The following is a 24,185-nucleotide window of genomic DNA, read 5'->3' as shown; positions in this document are numbered from 1 at the left end:
AAGTTTCTTCCTTTAGCACGAGGGGAAAACATAGAAAAGTAGAGCTTTGTATTCTGTGAGGTCTTATTTGAAAGGATGAAAAACAAAACAAAAAGTTTGGGGGGGAAACACCTGCTTGTCGGCATTAAACCTGAGTAGTAATGTCCAAACGGGAGCAGAACGTTTCCCTGACCGGATATTCAGTAAGGAGGCTGTTCAAGTCATTTGCAATAGAGATGATCAGAGGCGACTTTTGAAGCAGAAGCAGGTGAGAACTGCACGGGAGCCGGGGGGGGGGGTGGGATATGACGGACGGTCGCTCCGGGATACGGAGAGCAGAGGGGTGGGGTGGGGGGGAGTCCCGCAGGAAGGGCTCATTCTTGTCAGTGGCAAGCTGGACCAATCGGAGGCGTTGGCGGCGGACAGAGTGCTGTCCAGCCCAGCTTGGTGCTGAAATCGCACGGGCGTGATTGAAGGCGACGGATTCCTGCCAGCCATCCAGTGTCTCCGTGCTGCTCAACTTGCTCCTAGTCAATAATCTCTTGTGCCGCCCGATGCGATGGATCCTGCTCTCTGGATCTCCATGGGTAAGTGTTGCCTTTTAAGCCGGATCTCCCATGTGCTGACTCAGAAATGAAGTCCCATTGGGTTTTACTGAAACAAGTTCCCAGCTCGCTGTGATTAACTTGGGAGAGGTGGGAAGAGGGCAGCGTTCGGAAAAGTTTGTTATTTTGACTACATATCCCTGAATCCTACATATAGCCGGGTAGGGAGTGATGGGCTGTGTAGGCAAAACACACACAAACCCTCTAACTTGTTCAAGCTCTTGGAAGGAGATGAACTTTGATTGCACCAGAGTGCCATTACCCGTTATTTCTCACGTTCCTTGATGCATCTATTCCTGATCAACCAAGTACTGTACCTTTCGACACAAGACAATGGAGAATGACTGGAAGCACTTTGTCTACAGAGATGGGTTGATTCTAGATCCCTGAGCTAAACCAGACACTTCCAATTGGTTCTGTAAGTTTTCAGCCTCTAACCTGAATTTTACTTTAGAGATCCTAAGATGTCAGCATCTAGCCAAGATAATTTTTCAGTTTCGCCTTCCCTCCTCTGCAGTTCCCAACCGAAGAAACGGTTCTGTAGGACTTGAAACCTTTTCTGATTTTGATACTTTACTGGTCTGATAAAAATATTACGCATCATTGCTTTTACCATTTCCATGCATGTATGCTCTGTAAAGGAAAGAATTTAGTCTGTTCCAAATTAAGGTTTCTTTTTATCCTCCTCTCCTACCACAGTTGAACATCAATAAGTTGCTGCAATGGCTAGGTTGTCTTTATTTTTAAGAATGCTTTTTCTTTCCCCTCTCTTTCCCTTTTTCTGACTGTCAGGTGAAACTGTTTAGACTATAAATATTCTTCTAGGTTTGAGGAAGGAGCAGCTGGATTTAGACACACGAAACTTCCAGGGAAATACGTATATCTTTCTGGACCTTTCCTATAGTCTGTGCATATTCATGATATGTGCATGCACATTCCTTAAAATCTAATCTCTTCCTTCATGTGCATCATTTTTGCACACCCAGTTTATTTACTTGACAACATAGTTTTCTTGTATTAGCCACCAATGGTGCAGTGAAATCAGGTCTCCCAGTTGTCAAAGTACCAAGAGATTGTAATAAGCAGGATAGTGGTAATATCTGGCACCCACTCTAACTTCCCTGTTTCCTCTGAGCTCAGAGGCAATGCTGACAGATATTGGTGGGAACAGAGATTTTCTTAGCAACAGTATATTGTTGTGAGCCATTCTTACCATTTCCCCAAAAATAAGACAGGGTCTCGTATTAAGTTTTGCTCCCAAAAATGCATTAGGGCTTATTTTCAGGAGATGTTTTATTCTGCAGTCATGTCACCTTCTGGTTGCTGCACAATGGTGGAGGGCAGGGTTTCACTTAATTATGGCTTATTTTTGGGGTAAGGCTTGTATTTCAAGCATCCTGAAAAATCATACTAGGTCTTATTTTCGGGGAAACAGGGTACTGTAAGACAGAGTATTTTGAAGTACCTTGCTCCTCAGTGGACAATTAAGAGCTGTTAAATTCACAAAAGACCTGTTTCTGAAGGAGGTGAAAGCTGCTAGAACTGATTATTGAAATGGAACGTTCCAACTGCTTTTATTTTTGTTCCATCTTTAAACGTTTGTCTGCAGATACTCTCGGAATGAGTTCAATACTACTTAGTACTATTACCTAGTACTAGTGTTCTCATCTGTGTAAGTAATAACAATACATACTCCTGGTAAATGATTTCTCTAAAGATCCAGTATAAACAATTTTGCTAGGTCAATTCAGAGAGCCTGGACATACACCTAACTCCTAAACAAACATTCTTCTTTATCCACCCTCAACCACCATTCTCCTGCCCAAACTCCAAAACTCTCTCAACTCTCTAACACTCCAATTCTCCACCTCAAAACCCTATCTATGTCTTATCTAAACTCCTCCTGCTGCTGCTGAGTCTCTTATACCTCATGACTCCGCCCCTCCAGCACTCCCATTGGTCTTTACAAATAGCATATGAATATTCATGACCTTGGCAAATGCCACACTGGTGCTCTACAAATCCTTTCAATGTCCATGAATCCTGTGGTTTTCTAGTTTCTAGAGACGTGATTGGGAAATTCTTCCTATATTCTTGGTTTGGCTGGAAATAGCGAGATGTTGGGTCAGCAGGTGCTGGCTTCACACTTGAATGCTAAGGTGTGTTTGTTTGACTTTATATGTTCTCTCTCCCCCTAGTTCTAGAGATAACAATTTCCTCTGTAGAAAATCAATATACAGTATAGATACACATGCAAGGACACCCACCATATGAATAATCATATATACTGATCTACCTGAGTGTGCAAATAGCACCAGACCACATTGGCCTCCCATTGACAGCAGGATGACTGGTGTCTATTATATAGTCCTGCAAGTGGGACAGCTTTTTAAAATGAACTGGCTCTTGTTTGCTGAGTATAAAGCCTGAGTGCCTGCAAAGCCAGAAGGAGAATTATGGTTATCATTGACATTTTCCTTTGGTCTGGATTGGAGATGGGATGAGGAAGGAAGAAGAGTTAAACAGACACACAGGAAACCATAGGGCAAGAATGGGCCATTGTATTCCCACACAATTCATTTTTAAAAAGTTGTGCTTCTAGTATTTTCACCTGATTGCTAAATGAATCAGCAAATCCTCCAGAAAAGACAAGTAGATCTATTTCAGAGTGCAGATGACTGGGAAGTTTCATTCCATGTAGGCTCTGTTGACTAGGGTCAGTTTTTCACAGACAATTATATGAGGATTTGTAATTAGCAAATGTTAGTAAATATTAGTAAAATCAGATTTAAAAAAACAATCAAAAACACTGCAAATCTATTTGTATCTACTCAGAAGTGCACCCTATCTATAAGTGGTTGCTTGCAGAAACCCAAGGAATGCCAAAGTGCCCAATTCTGCCTGGCCATCTATGCATGCCCTAGGGTGTGATCAGGCAGCTGCAAACACTCACTTTAGCAGGAGCAATCTCCCTTAAAGCGACCCTTCTGTCTGCCTGGGAATTGCTTCAGTCTGATTCCCAAAAGTAGAAGCCATCCAGCTAGACCAAAAAGGTCCAGTCGGGGCATGGGTCGGGGTCAGGACAGTTGGAGTGCATTTGCCCACCAGGACAAGGAAAGAGGCCACACCAGGCTGCTCCACAAGTTGTTGTTTTGACTTACCTACTGCCCCATAGTGCCAGAGCACTCTTTAGGTGGTTTACCACATAGCTATGCAAACAACAAGGGACATGGTGGCGCTGCGGGCTAAACCGCAGAAGCCTGTGCTGCAGGGTCAGAAGACCAAGCAGTTATAAGATCGAATCCACGTGACGGAGTGAGCTCCCGTCGCTTGTCCCAGCTCCCGCCAACCTAGCGGTTCGAAAGCATGCAAATGCAAGTAGATAAATAGGGACCACCTCGGTGGGAAGGTAACAGCGTTCTGTGTCTAAGTCGCACTGGCCATGTGACCACAGAAGATTGTCTTCGGACAAAACGCTGGCTCTGTGACTTGGAAACGGGGATGAGCACCGCCCCCTAGAGTCGAGCAGGACTGGACAAAAAATTATCAAGGGGAACCTTTACCTTTACCTTTATGCAAACAAGTGGCCCAGATTGCAATCTATGTCTCCATGTGATCACACCCATAGCCCTCTATTAGTTATTTAAACACAACTTTGTTGCACTTCCTCTGACAAGGCAGAAATTCAATGCAGTGCCTACTTTCCTCTTATCAGCTCTAGCAGCAGGTGTGAACTAGCAATGAGCTGCCCTTACGAGCCAAAATACTGTCAAAGGGCTGGCAATGGACCTCGGGCTTCAAATATGTCTTCATTTCTCTAGCCAGTTACATTCTCTGTTGCTTTCATGGCAGATTTGTGTTTGTGTGATACCATCAGGCTTTATCTGGTTTATAGGAACTCTAACAGAGGTTTTAAAGCAAGTGAGATTAATTTAAGGAGAGGTTTGTACCGTTGCTAACAATCAGTGAATTTTCATGACCAAGTGGAGACTTGAACCCAGGTCTCCTGAGTATCTCAGGTGCAGAATGGAGGCACTCGGGTCCTTTCAGACTCTGTAAGAATTAATTGCATGTATTTGTACAGAGGGGTGTCACTGCTTTGTTTTACCAAGCATTAAAATGCCCTGTCAGTGCATAAACTGTCTTTACATGGAAGATGACTTTGTAGGCATACCGGAGCCACAATAAACTTCACTTGGGAAGAAATGGCATTTTCACTCTATGAGCTGGGACAGTTAATGCGATAAAAACCACAAAGCCAGCCGCTGAGATACAAAATGCACCCTATGAAAGTAAAATTTCAAAAACCAGAACACTGTAGTGTTCTATTTCTCTATCCTTCTTCTTGGATGGGCTGCTATATGTACTTACCGGGGAGAAAACATCTCAGAATCCCTGCCATTGTCTTCTGAGCAGACATGTGTACGATTTACCTGCAAATCAAAAACTGCATCCAAGGCCACATTTCTCAAAGTGACAGCCTCTGGATATGTTAGACTACAATAACCATCATCTCAATCTCACACGGCTGAGGACCGGGCATTGTGATGGTTGTACTTTGGAACATCTGAAGGGGCATCAAACTGGGAATCATTGCTCTGCAATTTCCCCTGAAATCAATAACTGAGTTTAAAGCAAGTGCAACGAGGAGGAAGAGCAAGAATGAGAACCAGGAGAATAGATCAGGGCGTATTGGAAAAAAGAGTGGGTGAAAGCCAATACTGAGTCACAACTGAATCAGTGGGGTTTGGTGAGTCAAAACCCATGTAAGTTCCACTGATTCAAGTTACATTGATTCTAGTTGCAATTGTATCTCTGGCCTTAATATGGTAAATAGGAAAGCCAATTAGATTTGCACAAGCCTTGGAGTTAGGAAAGTTTTAAGGATCAGATCATACTTTTGCACCATTAAAGAGCAGGCCGGGTAGGTGGGGCTCTTCAGCCATGGAAGGCAGCCCATCTAGGAGAAGGAAAACTCCGAATTTAAACCTCCACTGCCTTGTGGCTCTATCCACTCATGGAAAAGGCTTCAGGAGTTAACCTCAAGGCAAAATCTGGAGCTGGAGTCCTGAAGGCAGCATGTGTCGTTCTGCCAACTCCTGCGACGTTGCTGGAACCAGTTGTATTGGCTCTTGCCTTTCCATTGGACCATTTCAGCAATGTGGAGAGGGGGGATCTGCTGCTTGGGTAACAGCCTATCCTCCATATTACCTTACCCGGGCTTCATGCTCTGGAGAGGACACTCCTCGATTCAGAGCATGTTACCATAGTCTCTCGAGACTGAAGGATGCCTATACTATACTATAGTTGCAACTTACCACTGAATTTCTGGCATTGAGTGTGTGTTCCTCAGTCCAATGAAACTGGGGGATTTGAAATGTGAAATTCAAGAAGTATGACTCTATTTAATATATAGGTAATTTTCACATTCTCTCTGCCCCCCCCCCCCCATTTACTATTCTCAAGCAAAGGCTCACGCCGCGTTCTCTCTTTGCTGCCACCAGTGGATTATTTCAACCCACAATATAAATGATGTATGTCTGAACACTTGTCATGTGAACAAAACAAAACTTATTTATTGAAGTGAAGCAGAATGAATATGTAATAACAGAGTCTTTAAAGTTCAGTGGTGCCTCAACTTACGAACATCCCAACTTACAACCATTTCAAGTTACGAACAGCTGGACTTGTGGGAAACAAAGGCAGGGAAGGCGGGGAAAGCAGGAAATTTGAACTGCTTTCAGTTAACCGTTGGTCAGCGAAGAGGTTGCTTCTCTGTACCTCGTTCGCCCCAGCGGTTAGAGAGTGTGGATATGGAAAGAGACTTCAGACTGCTGGGTACTTGCCTGGTACTGTACTGTACTCTTTTTTAAATTGCTTTTTGGATTTTTTTACTTTCTTTTTTAAAACAGAGAAACTGCCTGTTCTGGGTGAGTCCTGTATGTACTGTACAGGGTTTTTGCAACTTGGGTTTGAGCCAGGTGAGGGGGTTATGTTTCTGTGCTCTGATGGGTCTTGCAGTGTGGGTTTAAAATGTGAAAATTAGACTGTAATATTAAATTAAAATTAAATGTGAAAATTAGATTGTAATTTTAAAATGTAAAATTAGACTGTTTGCTGAGGTCTGTTTGCTAGAATAATGGCTGCTGGATTGATTGATTGATTGATTGATTGATTGATTGATTGATTGATTGATTGATTGATTGATTGATTGATTGATTGATTGATTGATTGATTGATTGATTGATTGATTTTTGCATTCTGTGGCTCCTAGGGTTTGTGTACTGTGACCTCTCTTTTGTTTTAAAATGTGTGGGTTTAAAATGTGACTCCAGTCTTTTTGTTTTAAAATCAGAAAATTTTCTCTGAAGGGCTCTGTTTGCTGGAATGGTGTAAAATGTGGTTTAGACTCCAAACTCTCCCCCAATTGTTTTTTCTCTCCCTCTATCTTCTTTCTTTTTCTGCTTAACAGCACAAACCTTTGTTTGAGGGGTCTGTGTACCCCAGTGATGACCTTCTTTCTTTCCTCTTTTCCCCATTGTTCCCTCTCTCCTTTCCTGCCCTTTTTTTTGACCTAAGCCATCTTAGGTTAAAAGAAGAAAAATTCTCCCCCTAGTGGTAGTTGTAGATTAATCGCTTTTGCATTCATTCCTATGGGAACGAATGCTTCAAGTTGCAACTGGCGCCTTGAGATACAACCAAAAAACAGGCGGAACGGATTAATCAGGTTTCAGTGCACTTCAATGGGAAATGGTGCTTCGACTTATGACCTTTTCGAGTTACGACCATCTTCTGGAACGGATTAAGTTCGTAAATCGAGGCACCACTGTATTCAGCGTTTGCAAGCATTTCGTCATCAGTTCCCTCAGTACATAGTTTTCTCAGCTTAGAATCTCATTACCGCCCCTCTCTACCTAACCATAACCATCCTATCTGACCCCTCCTTTCCAGCCAAGTCTCATGTAGCTGCTGACTCCACCTCTCCAGCCCTCTCATAGGTTCATGTAAATCAGCTCATGAATATGAGTGTCATGAGTGACATGGGTGGTTGCCACAGTAAGTACTCCAGTTTCCCCTTCCATGCTGCATACCAGCCTTTCCCAATCTGGGCCCTGCACCTGTCTTAAGCTGTTGCCTCTTAATCCCCCATCAGTATGCCCAGTGGGACAAGCTGGAAAAGCCTGCTATGTAACATGCATCTGTCTTGAAGGACTGTGCTGATGGATGGTACTTCCCCCTGCTCTTCATGAGTCCTCCCCACCCATCCATACCACTTATATCACAGCTCAAACCATGCGGCCGGTCATCCATGTGGCATTATCAGGGCTTGGAGAAACTGCTGTTTGGACAAAGGGACAGGCCATCCTCTTTGCCAAGACTCATCCCAAGTACCTAAATCTGGACTCCACCCTATGTTACCTGTTTTGCAGTATTGGTGCTGTTTTCTGTGAATACATCTGCTTCCCAGACCCAGCGATCCCAGTGCCAACAGCTGAGACAGAAGTGCATGGCTGCAGACAATGGATGTGAAAGTGTCTGGAATTTACTGGAGGAAGTTTGCTTCAGCACAGGTAACTATGAGGAAATCATAGTTTTTCTTTGGACTAGCAGATAAACCATCTTCCATGCTCTATCCGTGTCTGTAAAATGCACACTAAACTAAGGTTCAACTAAATTCCTTAAAACTAGGGAGACGCATGTCCCTACCACACTCCTGCCTTCCCTATGGACTTCATTGGTAATTGGGATGCTAAACTCTTCTCCCCCTTTTTTGGGGTGTGTGTATATATATATATGAATATATATATATATTCATGGATAACTACAGCTACTGTCTTCAGAACCATTATCAGTACAGTGGTGCCCCACTTAACGACGATAATCCATTCCAGGAAAATCGCCAGTAAGTGAAAACATCATAAAGCGAAATAAAAAAAACCCATTGAAACGCATTGAAACCCGTTCAATGCATTCCAATGAGCTAAAAACTCACCGTCCAGCAAAGATCCTCCATACGGCGGCCATTTTAGCTGCCTGTATAGCGAGGAATCCGTCCCTAAACACATTGGGGAGCCATTTTAATTACCCGATGGCCATTTTGAAACCGCCGATCAGCTGTTAGAAAAACATCGTTTTGCGAAGAATCGATTCCCGAAGCAGGGAACCAATCATCGCAAAGCGAAATCCCCCCATTTAGACCATTGTTTTGCGATCGCAATTGCGAGCACAAAAAGATCGCCGTAAAGCGGATTCATCGTAATGCGGAGCAATCGTAAAGCGAGGCACCACTGTATCTACTGGAAAATTGCTATACAGATATTTTCAGGCTTTCTCAGATTTTAACAGATATATTTATTTATTTATTTATTTATTTATTTATTTATTTATTTATTTATTTATTTATTTATTTATTTATTTATTTATTTAATTTATATCCCGCCTATCTAGTCAATTAAGACCACTCTTATCGTTTCTTCACAAATAATTTAAGTGTTAATTGAGAAATTACAATGATCCATCAATGTCCAGAGCCTTTAGCTACAACTAGATGAGGCCTGGAAACTCTTAAGTACAACTCTGTTATAATAGGGGGCTCTTTTCCCCATGTTTCCTTAGGAGGACACCTGACCCCTACTACAAATCTTAATTGTTAATTCCCCACAGTAAGACTGTATACAGTTTACCGCAATATCTCTAGGCCTGCTCCAATGGATGGCTGGGGGAAGGATGATCAATCAAAGATTGTTTCAAAAAGTCTTGGGGTTTTGTTTTTAATTTTAAGTGTGTGGGGGGGAGTGTTTCAAGAAAATGTGGTCATAATCGCAGACATATTAAATACAAATGTTTTATTGCTGTTAGCTTTAAAGCTCATAGCTCTGAGGCATTGGCTTGTTCCTGATGTGAAGAAGCAGATTAGACCCCTCCCTTAAAATCTATTTCCTTTACTACGAAGTTGCCCCTCACGGTCCTCCTGACATTTCATTAATATATGTCTTGCCCTCTTGAATATTTTTTTTTAAAAAGACAAGTCTATTTGCCTGGAAACTCTGTGTTAAAATGGAAACCACTGTAACCAATCAGAAAAATTCCTCTTGGGACAGGTGATATGATCCATGATGAATCAAATGTTTTCTCTTAGCCAAAAAGGTACACGGCTTCTCTGAAGGTAGTACAAGTCAACACGAGGTCACTGAACACTTAATATACACAGATCCTAAATCACAGGGAACATCTGACACTGTCGACTCAACAAAGTCTTTGCCAATAGCCTCTCTACTCAACAATAAAGGGAACAATATATACGTTTTTTAATCTGACTCTGGCATAAATGAATTTCTGCCACCTTAAACGAGCAGCTGAATCAACACTCTGAATAAACCTCGGAACACTCATAAAAGAAATGCACGCAATTTAGCACATGTAATGATATACAAAGTGTATTAAAGTCTCCTTATTTTGTTAATTGAATTCTGAGCAGTTCTTGCTCTTAAAGGCCATCTCCCTGTCGCTCAGTAACCTGCAGATGTCACACAGGCTGTTACTTGCTGGTCTACTTTCTGGAGGTATTGGAGCATTCGAAAAGTTTATGTCCTGTTATTAGCACGAAGAGCGTCTAATGCCAGCCATTATTTTGCAGCACATTTCGGGACACCCATCAATGCTAACTCGGTTCATATGCTTATTTTCAAAGGCAATGCCATGATTGCAAATTTCCTCTCAACATTCACACAGTAAAGCAGTATTTAGAAACAGAGGAGCAATATGATCACGCTTCTACTGGCCAAATATTCCACACATTGGTGCAACAACTTAAAAGAGTGGTCCGGTGGGCCAGATAGGCGGGGCATAAGTAAATAAATAAATAAATAAATAAATAAATAAATAAATAAATAAATAAATGAATGAATGAATGAATGAATGAATGAATGAATGAATGAATGAATAAATAAATAAATAAATAAATAAATAAATAAATAAATAAATAAATAAATAAATAAAGAATTTATTATCTTGGCAATAAATTGATTTAAGGTTACAGGCAGGAATGCTGGCAAGTGTTTGGGTCCGAGTCCCCGGTCCACATCTCCCCTGCCTTTTCTGAGGTGGGTTCTGCCTTCTCCTCCTCCCCCCACAGGCCATGAGGCCAGCCTTTTTTAAAACAACCACCTTCCAATGGAGGTGGGGGTCCATCTGCTTGGCATTGCCTGAACTGAGAGGTGGCACAGTGGCACCCAGATGGCTGGGCAGGGCTTCCCCTGGGTGTGGAAATGACCAGCCCTCCTCCTCTTCTTCCTCCGTTCACTGCTTGCCTGCCCTCCTTCCCTCCCTGCCTCCTCCTACCTTCTCTGGGTGGCCATGATAAGTGGCCTACTATCTTCCTCCTCTGTCCTGAGGGCCGGGGGGGGGGGAGTTTGCCCCAAAGAGCCGTTCTTTCCTTCTGTGTTGAGACTTGGAAATATGACTTGGAAAAAAGGGTCCGAGTCAAATGTGACTCTTTAAAAAAAACCCAAGTTGAGTCGCTGGTGCAACTTGAGTCAGATTCGACAGTGAATTGCAATCCCCCCATCCCTGGTCATATGCCTAGTCATTGATCATGGGGAACTGATCAGCAAATATTTGATGAAAAACATGTTCAGCTGGATAATTCTAAAAAAAAAAATGCATAATGTGTATGGTTAACCAACAGCAGCTTTCAGAAAAAGTCAAAGCAAAGTGTCTGGATGCAGACTTGCTACTAGCTGGAACAGACCTGCTGAAATCAATGGGATTCACATTAATCTGACAATAAAATTGAATTCCATTGATTTTAGTATTAAAAGAAGTAGCTGTGTTAGTCAGTGCAAGCATATCAGGCAGAACCCAAAGAAAAATAAAAAAAATTAAAAGAAGAAATAAAAATCTCATGAGCTTTCATGGACAAGTCCATTTCATCAGACTTATGGAGTAAAATTAGTGTATCTGTTGGAAATAAAAATGTAACTCTTCTTCTTATTCCATACATTTGAAGAACAGTTTTAATGCTTTTGTGCATCTCATCCACCTGCTGTTTTAATGTGTTTTTAGACGTTATATTCTCTGCCTCCAATTTTAACTAGGTTTCATATTCTGTTTCTTTTGCCTTTTTTAAAACAAATTCTACACCATCCACACAGCTCTGATTGATGGGTAATTTAAAAGTGCATCATATAAATGAATGAATGAATGAATGAATGAATGAATGAATGAATAAATGAATGAATGAATGAATGAATGAATGAATGAATGAATGAATGAATGAATAAATAAATAAATAAATAAATAAATAAATAAATAAATAAATAAATAAATAAAAGGGGTCCTATATGTTTCAATCCTCCTACATCTTCCAGACTCAACTTGTGTGATCTTGGGCAAGCTGCCCCCAGAGGAAGGGAATGGAAAATCATTTCAGAGTACTCAAGAAACCCTAGAAAGGGTCTCCATACGTCAGAATTGACTTTGTGGCACATAACTATTAATTATTATTGTATACATAGCCCCCCCAACACAAATTTTATCAGAATGGAATGTGCTTGTCATGGTAGCATGAACTTATACAGATTCAGGTTTGCTTCATCAAATGCATTCATTTATGCCCCAATAAAATAAGCCTTGAGATACTGCAGGATTTTTAACAGAAAAATGTTGTGGTTGCATTTTATCTGTTCTTAGGTATTAATAATCACGGTCTTTTTGAAATCCAGGGGACAGCTGCACAGTGAAAGATTCCTCTAACTGTAATAAAGTTATCCAGTTCTTAATTAACCTGTACCCAGAGTTTAAAGACTGCATGTGCATCAAAGACAACTGCAGCATCAAATCATTCCATGGCCAGCAATGCTTCAAAAATCAAGGTAATGCCTGACTTTCACCTATGATTCAAAATAATGGCAAGTAATACATGCATTGCAGCTGAGGGGGAAAAAGTCTAGCTTTTGGAAGCTTGCGATTTCCAAATCCTTTTGCAACAATATCAATTAGTCAGTGCTTCAAGACGTCATGGCCCTTCTAAGTAAATGCAGAAGCACCTGGATTCCAAGCATTTGGAATGACGTTAGTTATCTAAATGGAGATCATGAAAATTATTGGACCGTCTGTAACATGGTCTATCATTTTAGCCAAATTAAAGCCTTTTGGGTGCCTTAAATCTCTGACAGTTGCAAACATCAGTTGAGTAAATTGTTTTAGGATCAATCCTGGGATATAGAATGTTTTGACTATTTTAAATCATAGTCAAGGTCTTGTATACTTTTAGAGGAAATAGGCAGTGGTGTTCAAAGCTGTTGCCCATCTTTAATATGACAAATATTATCTGGGTGTTATTGTGGGCTCTTGAGTATAAATCTGAGCAAAGTTATGGAGCAAAGGAGAGTGACTCCAACTTCATTTTCTTATGGCTGCAAGATCTGTACCTTGACACCTATGCAAAGGGGTGAAAAGTCCGTATAATTGGGACTTTTTATGGGGAAGGACATTGACATCTCACAAAAGGAGCTACATATTATTGACTAGTCTAGGTCTAGAAATGGCTTCTAAGCTGGTCATATTCATGAAGGGGGTGGAGTGACGAGAACATTGAAAGGAAAGGTGAAAATTAGAGGCAAATATAATGCAATGAAAATCCACAGTAGCTTAAAGGAGCGGATGAAAATGATAAGAAGGGACGTTTCCGTCCCTTCCCTTCCCTGTCAGTACTCTGAAAGCTACCACTATCTTCACTAAGGACTCTCTGCATCGTCTGGAAGCCCTCCTAAAATTTCTATTTTGAAAAAAAAAATATTTCCACATGGTCTGTCTAACTTCTTTTGGAGCCATGTCTTTCTTTCGCAGGAAAATCAGAGTCTTCTTCTGCCATGGACGTTCACCCGAAGTTTCTGCAGCAAACAAAATCAGAAGAGGAAGCTCTCTCAGGTGTAAGAGAAAGTGACTGCTCTGTTGCCAAGGAAATGTGCCAGGCAGATGATGCTTGTTTTACGCAATATCAGACTTTCCAGAGGGTCTGCAGAGCCACATGTAACCTCCAGCAATGCTTGGAAGCACGGAAGGCACTTGAGGACACAGTCCTGGGGAAGTGCACCTGCCCAGAACCTGTGCAGAAAAGATGCACTGAAGTATGGGAAAATATATTTAATAACACCTGTTTACAGCACACACAGGTGTATCAGGTCTCAACAATTACTAAGGAAATGCACACAGAGGAGGGAATTCAAGGATTCAATGCAAGTAAGTGGCAACCAGTGACACAATAAAGGAAAGCAATTCAGAATTTCCACAATTGTGTGGTAGTTGGTGGCAGTCCATCAAATGGGTAATTCTGTTATAAGCCACAATGGCATTGTGAATACCCAGTGTTGACTATGCAGTTATAACTGGCTCTACTTACACAGCATGTTCTTCTGACCTCACGGTGCACTAGAACACTGGTTCTTAACCTTGGGTTACTCAGGAGTTTTGGACTGCAACTCCCAGAAGCCTTCACCACTAGCTGTGCTGACTGGGGTTTCTGGGAGTTGCAGTTCAAAAGCATCCGAGTAACAAAGGTTAAGAACCACTGCACTAGAACATCTGTGCTGCTTCCCTGACCCAGTTCATACCTCAGCAAGTGCACATGGATTGGGGCCCAACCCACCTTGCGTCCTTCTGAAGGTACTCCAATCCAGCCCCTGTCTCTGTCCATTCCAGTTGGAGCCCTCATAGTGGACCCTGGCCTAGCCCATGTCTTCAGATGTGGCTAGTCTCTATGGCAAGGAGGTGGCCCTGTCTCTCAGGGTGGGGCACCCATCAACAGTCTCCTCCAAGGGCCAGGATCTTCTGGAGCCACCTCAAGACCCCTTCTGGTTTGCCTGACCCTCTGCGCAATGTGGTCCTGACAGCTCAAGGGTTTACACATCTGGCTGCAGACCCAGAGATTGGGAGCTTGTTTTCCCCCCACCACCTCCTTGTGCCTCCTTGATAGCTGCTGGACCCGATGACCCATAGGGTCCCTTCTAGCTCCACAGTTCTAAGATAAAGGCGATGATGTTTGAAAGAGGAGCTGTCCAATGGGAGCATGGCAACCCTCTCTGTTCCACTTTCCTCCTTAAAGAAACAAACCTGGAGCTATTGCCTTCACATGGAAGGCATATCCAATGAGCTCAGTGGGTCTCTCTAAGAAATACAAATGTGTAAGAGTGAACTGTTAAAAAGAACAGTACCTATTTCTTAAGAAATGTGACATTGCTGACATAGTGGTTGACTTTTATCAGACTGTCCCCCAGAATCTCTCCCACCACCGCATAATCAAATACCATTTCCAACCATGGGGAGAATCACTCTGCAATCCATTTGGCCTGTGAACAGCCATTGTTGTCTAAGCTGGACATTTGCCCTTCCTCTCCTCAACACAGATAACCACTCAACCTTGACTGTGTAACACCAGGTTACTTGAATGCCATCTGCTTGGCCTCCCTTTTAATTCCATGTTGCTTTAATTCAATGTTGCCAAAATATTATTTACCCAGACTTGTGATTATGCCCACATTTCAGGGTCTCCTTGCCAACTGAGGTAAATGAATCTGATCTGCAACTCTGATAGGCTGTAAAGAGAGAACTGAAAAGGCATTCATTGATATGAATGAGACTCCCCCATCTTTTGCAGCTGTTGCATTATGCAACTAGTGCACAGAAATCAGTATCAAGGACCTCTATAAACTTAAACTTGATTGCCCACATGTACCTATTAAATGACCTATTCATGTTATTGCTTTTTAATACTATGCCTTCTCGGTAATCTAGGAAAATACAAATAATAGGTAGACTTTGAAAGTGATCATATCAGAACAGCTGTCTAGAACAGACCTCGAAATGTTCCTGTTTTTGGATTACACCTCACAGAAACTGAAGCTTTTGTTTAAAATCTTTTTGGTTTTATTAAGTGAAACTATTTCCAAGCATTGTTCTTGTTAAAATTTTGTTCCACTGAAGCCTACACAGTTTCACTTTCAAACGTAGAAATAAAATGTTATGTACAATCCATTGAATTTTGTATCTCTTTTGTCGTAGATAAAATGGAAATAAAATCACAATGGAAGCCATCAGCTCTTTCGAACTATGGTAAATGTCAGTCTTATATGGATTTCTTGTTTGTATCCACAGAGACTGTGAATGAGAAAGCATGCCCCCCCGCCCGCTTAGGTTAGCACAATGAACACACACACAAATTGGAAAAGATGTTGTGTTGGTCCTTAAAGGAAGCCACTGCCTTTTAAAGATCTTCCAGGAGGCCCTTCTCTCAGTCTCTCAGGACCCAATGTGTGGTCACCCGCTCCCACCCCCCATCTAAGTAATTTCACCATAGACTCTACAGGGGATGAAATATACCATTTAAATGCAGTTTTGTCTTCAAACCTCATTTAATCCAGATTTAACCTTTTATATATATATAAATTGGAAGTGACCAGGCGGTGCCTTCCTGTTTTTGACTGTGCATGTGTTGCATTTAAATGGCAAATGGTTCTCCCAAGGTTTCTGGGAGAGGTGAAAAACCGAAAGGCTGTGGTGCAGCCCACCAAACATCCATGGGTGAGAACCAAGGTCTCCTAGCCCTTCAGAGGTTGCCTGTTATAAAACACATTGAAAGAATCAGAAATTTTATGTTTCACAAGAATACTCATAAGCATTTTTCTTTGGCTTATCCATCTATGATCATGTCATTTGAAACATCTCTAGAAGTGCTGTGTGTGAAGAAGTTATGAGATTCGGTTTAGTGATTTGATAACTGTGGTAGCTATTCCTTAAAAGTGACCTTTTCAGGTTTATTCGTACGTTGATGTTTGCAACACTGGACTCTTTCTGACATGCCTAGAAGGCTCCTTTTTTCATTAGTTAACCACTTCTCTCCCAATACAAAGCAATTCTCAGAACTGTTTTTCAACAAGTTTGAATGGTAGTGAGCAGAAGAGGGTACCCCGTAGACCAACATTGGTGTCGTCAACATTCAGGCTGCCCTTTGCTATGTACTAAAGCCTGGCATCCTTTTTCTTGCTGGCAATGTGGGCACAATGTTGCACAGCAATATGGGGCCATTTCCTGACTTTCTGAATCCTGAGTGCAGGAGCACAATATCCCACATTCATAAACTGGAGGTGTTTTTTTTTTTTAAGAATTGGATTACTGTATATCTCCTCTATGTCAGCCTTCCCCAAGCTACAAATTCCAGCTTTGTCAGACTACAACTTCCATCTTGCCTAGCCAGATTGATGGATCTGTGTATAATAGGATTTGTAGTTCAACAAATCTGGATGGTGCCTGATTGGGGAAGGCCTGTCTCAGAATGCATGTAGGATGATTGCTAATACCAATTGGTTACATATCCAGGGGTGAGTATGTAACAATTTAAAATAAATAAAATTAAAATAAATAAATAAAATTTCAGGTGAGTGACCGGGGAAAACTACAGTAGGTTCTGGTCTCCACTGAGCCATGAAACACAGCATTCTTGGGCCAGTCACTGTCTTTCTCAGCCTGACCAGCCCTACAAGATGATTGTGAGGATAAAGTTAGGTGGAAGGGAGTCATGTATGCTGCCTGGAGTTCATCGGAGGAAAGATGGGATCTAAAAGAAACAAATAATAAATAAAATGAATAGTTTTTGGTGCTCACCAGATTGATGAGACCTCATATTCACTTCCCTAAAATTGGTGACCTTTTTCCTGTTCCTTTAGAATACAAACATAGGCAGTCCTGCTTCCAAGTAAATGTGGAATGTGTTAACGACGAAGTCTGTAACAGACAATTAGCTCTGTACCTTCAAGCCTGCCAGTTAAACGGAACACAGTGCAATGTTCATCGATGCCAAGGAGCCCTGCGGGCCTTCTATGAAAATATGCCTTTCAACATTGCCCAGATGATGACGTTCTGCGACTGCATCCAGTCAGATGAAAACTGCCATCGAGCCAAAGAGCTCCTTCATGGCCAACCATGTGCAGTCCATGCCATTCCACAACCTTCCTGTCTCAGTGTAATTCATTCATGCCAAGCAAACAACCTCTGCTGGTAAGTAAGACTATAGGTTTTGCTCAATTTCGTATGTGTGGCACCTCTCTCCCAAGATCCATATCAACAGCTTTATTTTGCCACTATCCAGTAACATCAGCGGGATACCTGTGCAATGCTTTACCCACCTGTCCATCTTCCCAAGGTAGCCAGGAGTGGCAGAAGGCTCTGCTCATTGTCCTCATAGTTTATGCTCATATAGCAGCCCTTGCTTTCCCCAAACTATTTGTTATGTTCAGTCAATACACCTCTTACAGACATCTCTGTATTAATCCAGCAGAGATTGCCATAAGTGTTTAAAAATTAGAGCCACACGCCAGCCCTGACAAAGCACATTCAAGTCCTTTCGTTTCAGAATGGATCCTATTCAGCCTGTGGGGACTATATGTAAAAAGTATAATACTGATCAAATAATGGCCAAGCTGTGTAGTTCTTGATGTGTGCCTCACTTCGATTCTCAGTTTTTCCTTTTGTTCTATTATTTACTTTCTGTCCTTCATCTTTTCATATGTCTCACAATGAAAAGAAATACTAGGAATGCATATGAGTAGTAGGATAGTGGTAGCTTTATTCAAACTCAATTTTGACAGGTGCCACGCCCCCTTTTGGGACCCTGGACCGGAAGGGGAGGGACTTCCGGCGCCTAGGCTGGACCCAGGCCCCTTCCGGCGGAAGGGGTGGTCCGAACGGTGACGTCAGGGGTTGTGGGGGTCCCCGTGGGCCTATAGGGGTCTTTCCCTAGAGGCCGGGGTCCCCCGTGACCCTAGGGGTGCCTGAGGATTGGACCCCGAGGGGTTGTGCCACCCCACGACCCCGTAGGCCAATGGGGAGCGGTTGGAGGTCCTTGGCTAGAAAAGGGGTGGTCGTAGACCATGTCTCGGCTTGCCCCAGCCCCCTGCGTGACGTCAGGGATTTCGGGTGGGCCCGTGAGCCTATAGGAGCCTTTTCCTAGAGGCAGGGGTCCCCCGTGACCCTGGGGTGGCCTGAGGATTGGTCCCCGAGGTTGCGTGCCACCCCACGACCCCGTAGACCAATGGGGAGCGGTTGGAGGGCCTTGGCTGGAAAAGGGGTGGTCGTAGGACATGCCCCGGCTTGTCCCTAGGCCCTGCAAGGGTGGGAAAGCCCCGGGGAGTTTGCTGAGAGGCTATAAAAACGTGGTTCGGGGACACTTCTGCGCGCTCTGTCAGCTCTTTGCAAAGGTCCTGCGGTTTTGTAGACATGGCGGAGAAGGAGAACAAAGCTCCGGAGCCCGTCCATAAGCCAGAGGAGCAAAAGGTCACGGCCTGCATGACCCTTTCCAAACCCCGAAAGCGTTACATGAGTTCAGATTCCGACAGTGAAAACGGCCCTCCAGGAGCATTAAAACGGCTTGAAGAACCTGACGGACAGTGTCATCCTAGGAAAACATCATGTTATAATGAGAAAACTTCTGAAACGCAGGTAGGTAACCCCTGGGGTAAGGTGTTGATAGAGGAGCGCTATAGATGTTTATTACGTGTGCTAAAAACCCCTTTTTGAATTTTTTTTTTTAGGAGATGCGGTACTTCCAAGCCGGAGGCTATTCTCTGAAAAAACACAAGGACATGCAGGCCCTTACAAGGGCCTGTCTCTTCGCAATGCTAAAAGACGCTTTGTCTGAACATCTGATTCAAAGGTGCTATGGATGCCAGGAAGATCTGTGTGGGCAACAAGCGCACCCGTGCATAGGTTGGAACGATGCTGACTATTCCAAGATGTTGAACGAGATATGTTCGAAACTTTGCTATAAAAAAGTTATCCTTGTTATCACCATGACAGCTTTCCAAACTAAGAAGCTCTGCATGACAAATCGAACCTTGATCTACATACACAAGATTATTAAAAGCTTAACAGCTTCTGACGAGTCATATAACTTTTTAAAAAGACTATTGAGGTCGACAGATGAACAATATCTAGACATTGTTAAACGAACACTACAACAAGTATACGATTGTCATTTTTACTGTTGTCCAAACATGCGTGATTGAATAAAAACAAAAACAAAAAATGTATAATTTTTGTAATATACTGATTTGTTTTTAATAAAGAGCATTTATTGTACCATACATTGATCATATTAGTGCTAATGGCTGAGCAGGATGCACGGGAAAAATTACTGCACAATATCTATTACACACCCTCAGCAGCGGGGAGTTTTGGAGGTCTCAAGCCTCTCTTTAGGGAGGCCAAAAAACAGGTCAAAACCTTGAAGCTCGGAGATGTTTCACGATGGCTGTCTGATCAGGATGCCTATACGTTGCATAGACCTGCTAGAATTCATTTTAAAAGAAATAAGACCGTGGTTTCCAAAGTAGATGCTCAATGGCAGGCAGATTTGGTTGATATGCAACAATATGCCCGGCACAACAATGGTTACAAGTATATTCTGGTCTGTATAGACATTCTGTCTAAGTACGGCTGGGTAAAAGCGCTCAAAGGTAAAACAGGCAAAGAAGTGGCCAGCGCCTTTGAAGCCGTTTTCAAACAAGACGGGAGAAAACCTGACAAAATACAGACGGATCGTGGCGGTGAATTTCTAAACAAACCTGTAACCGGTTTATTCAAGAAATATGGAATACTGCATTTTGTCACCAATAATGAGGTCAAAGCGGGGGTTGTTGAGAGGTTTAACAGAACATTAAAAACAAAAATGTGGAGGTATTTCACGGCTAAAAACACCTACAGGTATGTGGATGTATTGCAGCAACTCCTTAAAAGTTACAATCATAGCATTCATAGAACTATTAAATGTAGGCCTGTAGATGTGAATCATCATAATGACCTGTTGGTCTGGAAAAGAGTCTATGAGCCCTCTGTTGGAACCAAAAAAGAAGTTTCAAAACTCAGAAAAGGGGACCTTGTGAGGGTTTCTAAAAGCAAAGGCGTATTTGATAAGGGGTATGAGCAGAATTTCACCACCGAGATATTTATCGTAGATCGTGTTGTCAAAGGTAAAGAGAGGCCTGTATACCATCTGACGGATTATGATGGGGATGCCATAATCGGTACTTTCTATCCTGAAGAATTGCAGAAGATCAATGACCGGGAAGATCGACTGTACAGAATTGAAAAGATTTTGGACACAAAAGGCCGTGGTCGAAGAAAACTCCACTTAGTGAAGTGGTTAGGTTGGCCTAGCAAGTTTAACAGCTGGGTGTCTGCCTCAGAGATTTCTAAGGTTGTTTAGGCGCTGAGAAGCAAAATGGGGGATCATGGTTTTTACATCACACTCCCAAGTAATGCCTGTAAGAAGGTTTTTCCTCAAAATACAAACGCCAGTTATACGACAATGTTGCCCAAACCCTTAGATTTGATCGGTGTTTGGGAAGTTGGTCTAGCAGAGATACAGTATCCTCGGAGTTGGTACACACTCCTTAAAAATACACCGTTTTCAATTTTTGAGGGGACAAAGAAATGGACCTTTCATTTACACAGGGGCTATTACAAGGACATTCCTGATCTTCTGAAGAACATGAATGATACGATAAAACAAGCTATAGACCTACAAGAAACGTGGTTGACCTACGACACCGTCATGGGCAAAGTTAGATTCACAGGCCCTGAAAATTACTTATTCTCGGCGGGGACGGAGTTAGCCCCCATTTTGGGGGCCCCTCCGTATGTGGCTGTCAGGAAAATACCGCATGCTGCAGACATTAACGGCGGGTTCAGCTCCTTGTACGTCTATACAGATATCATCGAGCACCAAATCGTGGGAGACCACTCTGTACCTCTGTTACGCTGCATCCCCGTCAAGGGAGAAACCTACGAATGTGTTACAATTACTTACGACAAGCCGCATTACGTGCTGATGAGCAAGAACCACATCAACACAATAACCATTGAAATAAAGACGGACCAGAACCAACCCGTGCCATTCACTCTGGGGAAAGTTGTTGTGCGGTTGCATATTCGCCCCCGAAAGGGTTGTGTTTAGAAAGAGAACAGCAGAACGTTAAAATGGTGGTGCTGAAAGACTACGGAGATGTCAATGTTTATAGGGCGTACTATAAGGCCCAGGCAGGGCGGGGCATCCCTGGCTTTCACGGATCTGTAAACATGTACGGGGCGGGGCTGGGCGGCATTTTTCGTGGATTGTTCCGAAAGGCCGTTCCCCTCTTGAGGAGAGGCTTTGAGTTCATTAAGCCGCACCTTAAGACCGCCGTGCATAATATCGCCGGAGACGTCGTGGGTCATGTTATGAAAAAAGTGAGACACCAAGAAGGCTCAGGACTCACATACCTGAAAAGAAGGGGTGGAGTTAAGCGAAAAGCGGGTCATCTACGCCTAGGTCCTCCTAAACGGTTAAACAGCGGATTACCACCCAAAAAACGTCAGAAGCTTGAGAGCAAGAAGAAGAAAGCAAGCCGTAAGATTAGGGGTCTGAAGCGCGTCCGCGGAGACATCTTTTAAAATGGCTTTCATTCACAGCTCCTCCGAAGAGTGTGCCAAATCTGAATTGGATATTTTTCAACTATCGCCTACACAAACCAGCGTGGAAAGCTGTATGTATATAGAAGTCCCCCCTCTAGCGGCCATAACCCCCAACGGTCAAATAGAATTTTATGTAACAGGCAACAGTGAAGATTATCTCGATTTAAACAATACCTTGCTCTACGTGGTGTGTAAGATCACAAAAGCAAATGGGACAAACATCGCCGCGGATGCTAAAGTGGGTTTTGTAAATTATCCCATTGCAGCGCTCTTTAGCCAACTGGACGTCACCCTTGGGGACCGGCTCATCAGTCAGAGTAACAACTGCTACCCCTATAGGGCCATGATAGAGCTGCTTATGAATTACGGCTCCGACTGCATGAGTACCCAATTCGCGGCAGGCGGGTTTTATAGAGATGGTTATACAGCCATGGAACAAACCACCGTAGCCAACAACACTGGAAACTGGGGCTTTAGAATGAGAGCAGAACACACAGGGACCAGCAAGAAATGGAATCTGATGGGGCCGCTGCATAATGAGCTATTTTTTCAGGAGAAAATGTTACTGAACGGTGTAGATGTGAAAATCAAACTTACCCGTAGCAAGGATACGTTCTGCCTGATGAGTGGTGATGATGGAGAGAGGTACAAAGTGGATATTTTAAACGCCTCTCTGTTTGTCAAAAGGGTGAAAGTGTCCCCGGGGGTTCGCATAGGACACGCAGAGGCCCTTCTTGCATCTAATGCAAAATACCCCGTTGAACGCGTGGGAATGAAAGTGTTCAGTATACCGGCAGGAAGCCTTGTGTGCAATCAAGAAAACCTTTTTCTGGGACAGTTGCCGAAACAGCTCGTCATTACTTTTGTTGACAATGATGCTTTCAGCGGAGCCTATGACAAAAACCCTTTCAATTTCCAACATTTCAATGTTAATTTTATCGCCTTGTACGTTGATGGGGTGCAAGTTCCAGCAAAGCCCCTCCAGCCGGATTATGCAAACGGCCTTTATGTCCGAGAGTACATGCAGTTGGTACAAACCTCCGGAAAAGCCATGAAGGACCAAGACATTTTCATCACCCCTAACGAATTTGGACACGGATACACCCTATATGCCTTTGATCTGACACCGGATCATGGCTGCTCGGAACATTATTCTCTGATCAAGACTGGAAATCTTCGAGCAGAGATCCGCTTTGCCCAACCCCTAGCGGCAACTATTAACATGCTCTTATACGGGGTATTTGACAACGTGATTGAAATCAACCATAGCAGAAACGTCCTCTTTGATTATATGTGAACATGAACACGCTGCAGCTATTAAGCGTATTACAACGAGATAAGACCTTTCTAGATGTCTACCCCTGCGACCTTTTACCAAGGGCCCTTGTTACCAAAAGACCTACCGGAATAGTGGTGAACACACAACCCCACACGATGCCTGGGGAACACTGGCTGGCCCTCTATCTACCAGTTAATGGTCCTGGAGAGTTTTTTGACTCATACGGCATAGACCCGGACAACCCGCGGATACCTGAAACAATTACAGCTTTTTTATGGCGTCAGGGCAATGAAATAATATTCCAGAAGAGACAGCTACAACACCCTTCGGCAGTGACCTGCGGCTATCACTGTGTGTTCTTTTTACAGAACAGAACAAAAGGCCTGAAGTTTGATCAAATTTTAAAGTTGTACTCGGATGATACTACCAAAAATGACCGCATGGTTGTAGAGTTTGTCAAGAACAGGAAAATTCAAAGAGCACCCCCCGCATGCCACCCGTTTCATCATATTCAAGCCTGCGGACCCCTGTGTAAAACATAAAAAATGTAAGCTGTGCATAAATAAAATAAAAGACAAACGTTAAATGTTTTATCTGTCATGGTTTTTATTAATGTATTTTATAAAGTGAGCCATTCAGGCTTCTTGACCACGGGTCTCACAGGGGTTGTTGGAAGCTCCTTGACGCGCAGCCATTCCGGTCTCTTGAACTGTTTCTTGGGTCGGACAACAGCGGATGTGGCAGGCGGGGAGGAAGAAGACGGCGGTGCGGTTTTCAGCGCTTCTAATTGTTCTCTAACGGCTGAATTTCCCGCGATA

At 43.0% G+C, this 24,185-nt stretch overlaps 1 protein-coding gene across 1 annotated transcript in view; it reads left to right on the top strand.

Annotated features, from left to right (window-relative positions):
• Positions 1-538: 538 nt before the first annotated feature.
• The window catches only part of GFRAL (GDNF family receptor alpha like), a 42,447-nt gene continuing 18,800 nt past the window's right edge, over positions 539-24,185 (top strand). The window contains exons 1-6 of the mRNA XM_078386667.1: positions 539-566; positions 8,015-8,155; positions 12,308-12,457; positions 13,434-13,794; positions 15,640-15,695; positions 17,306-17,636. Coding sequence (XP_078242793.1) covers positions 539-566; positions 8,015-8,155; positions 12,308-12,457; positions 13,434-13,794; positions 15,640-15,695; positions 17,306-17,636 — 1,067 coding nt within the window. The remainder of the gene's footprint in view (positions 567-8,014; positions 8,156-12,307; positions 12,458-13,433; positions 13,795-15,639; positions 15,696-17,305; positions 17,637-24,185) is intronic.

This window comes from Pogona vitticeps, chromosome 1, assembly GCF_051106095.1.
Source record: "Pogona vitticeps strain Pit_001003342236 chromosome 1, PviZW2.1, whole genome shotgun sequence".
Lineage (NCBI taxonomy): Eukaryota > Metazoa > Chordata > Lepidosauria > Squamata > Agamidae > Pogona > Pogona vitticeps.
Note: the sequence above shows the minus strand (reverse complement) of the source record. Positions and strands in the feature narration are given on the sequence as shown.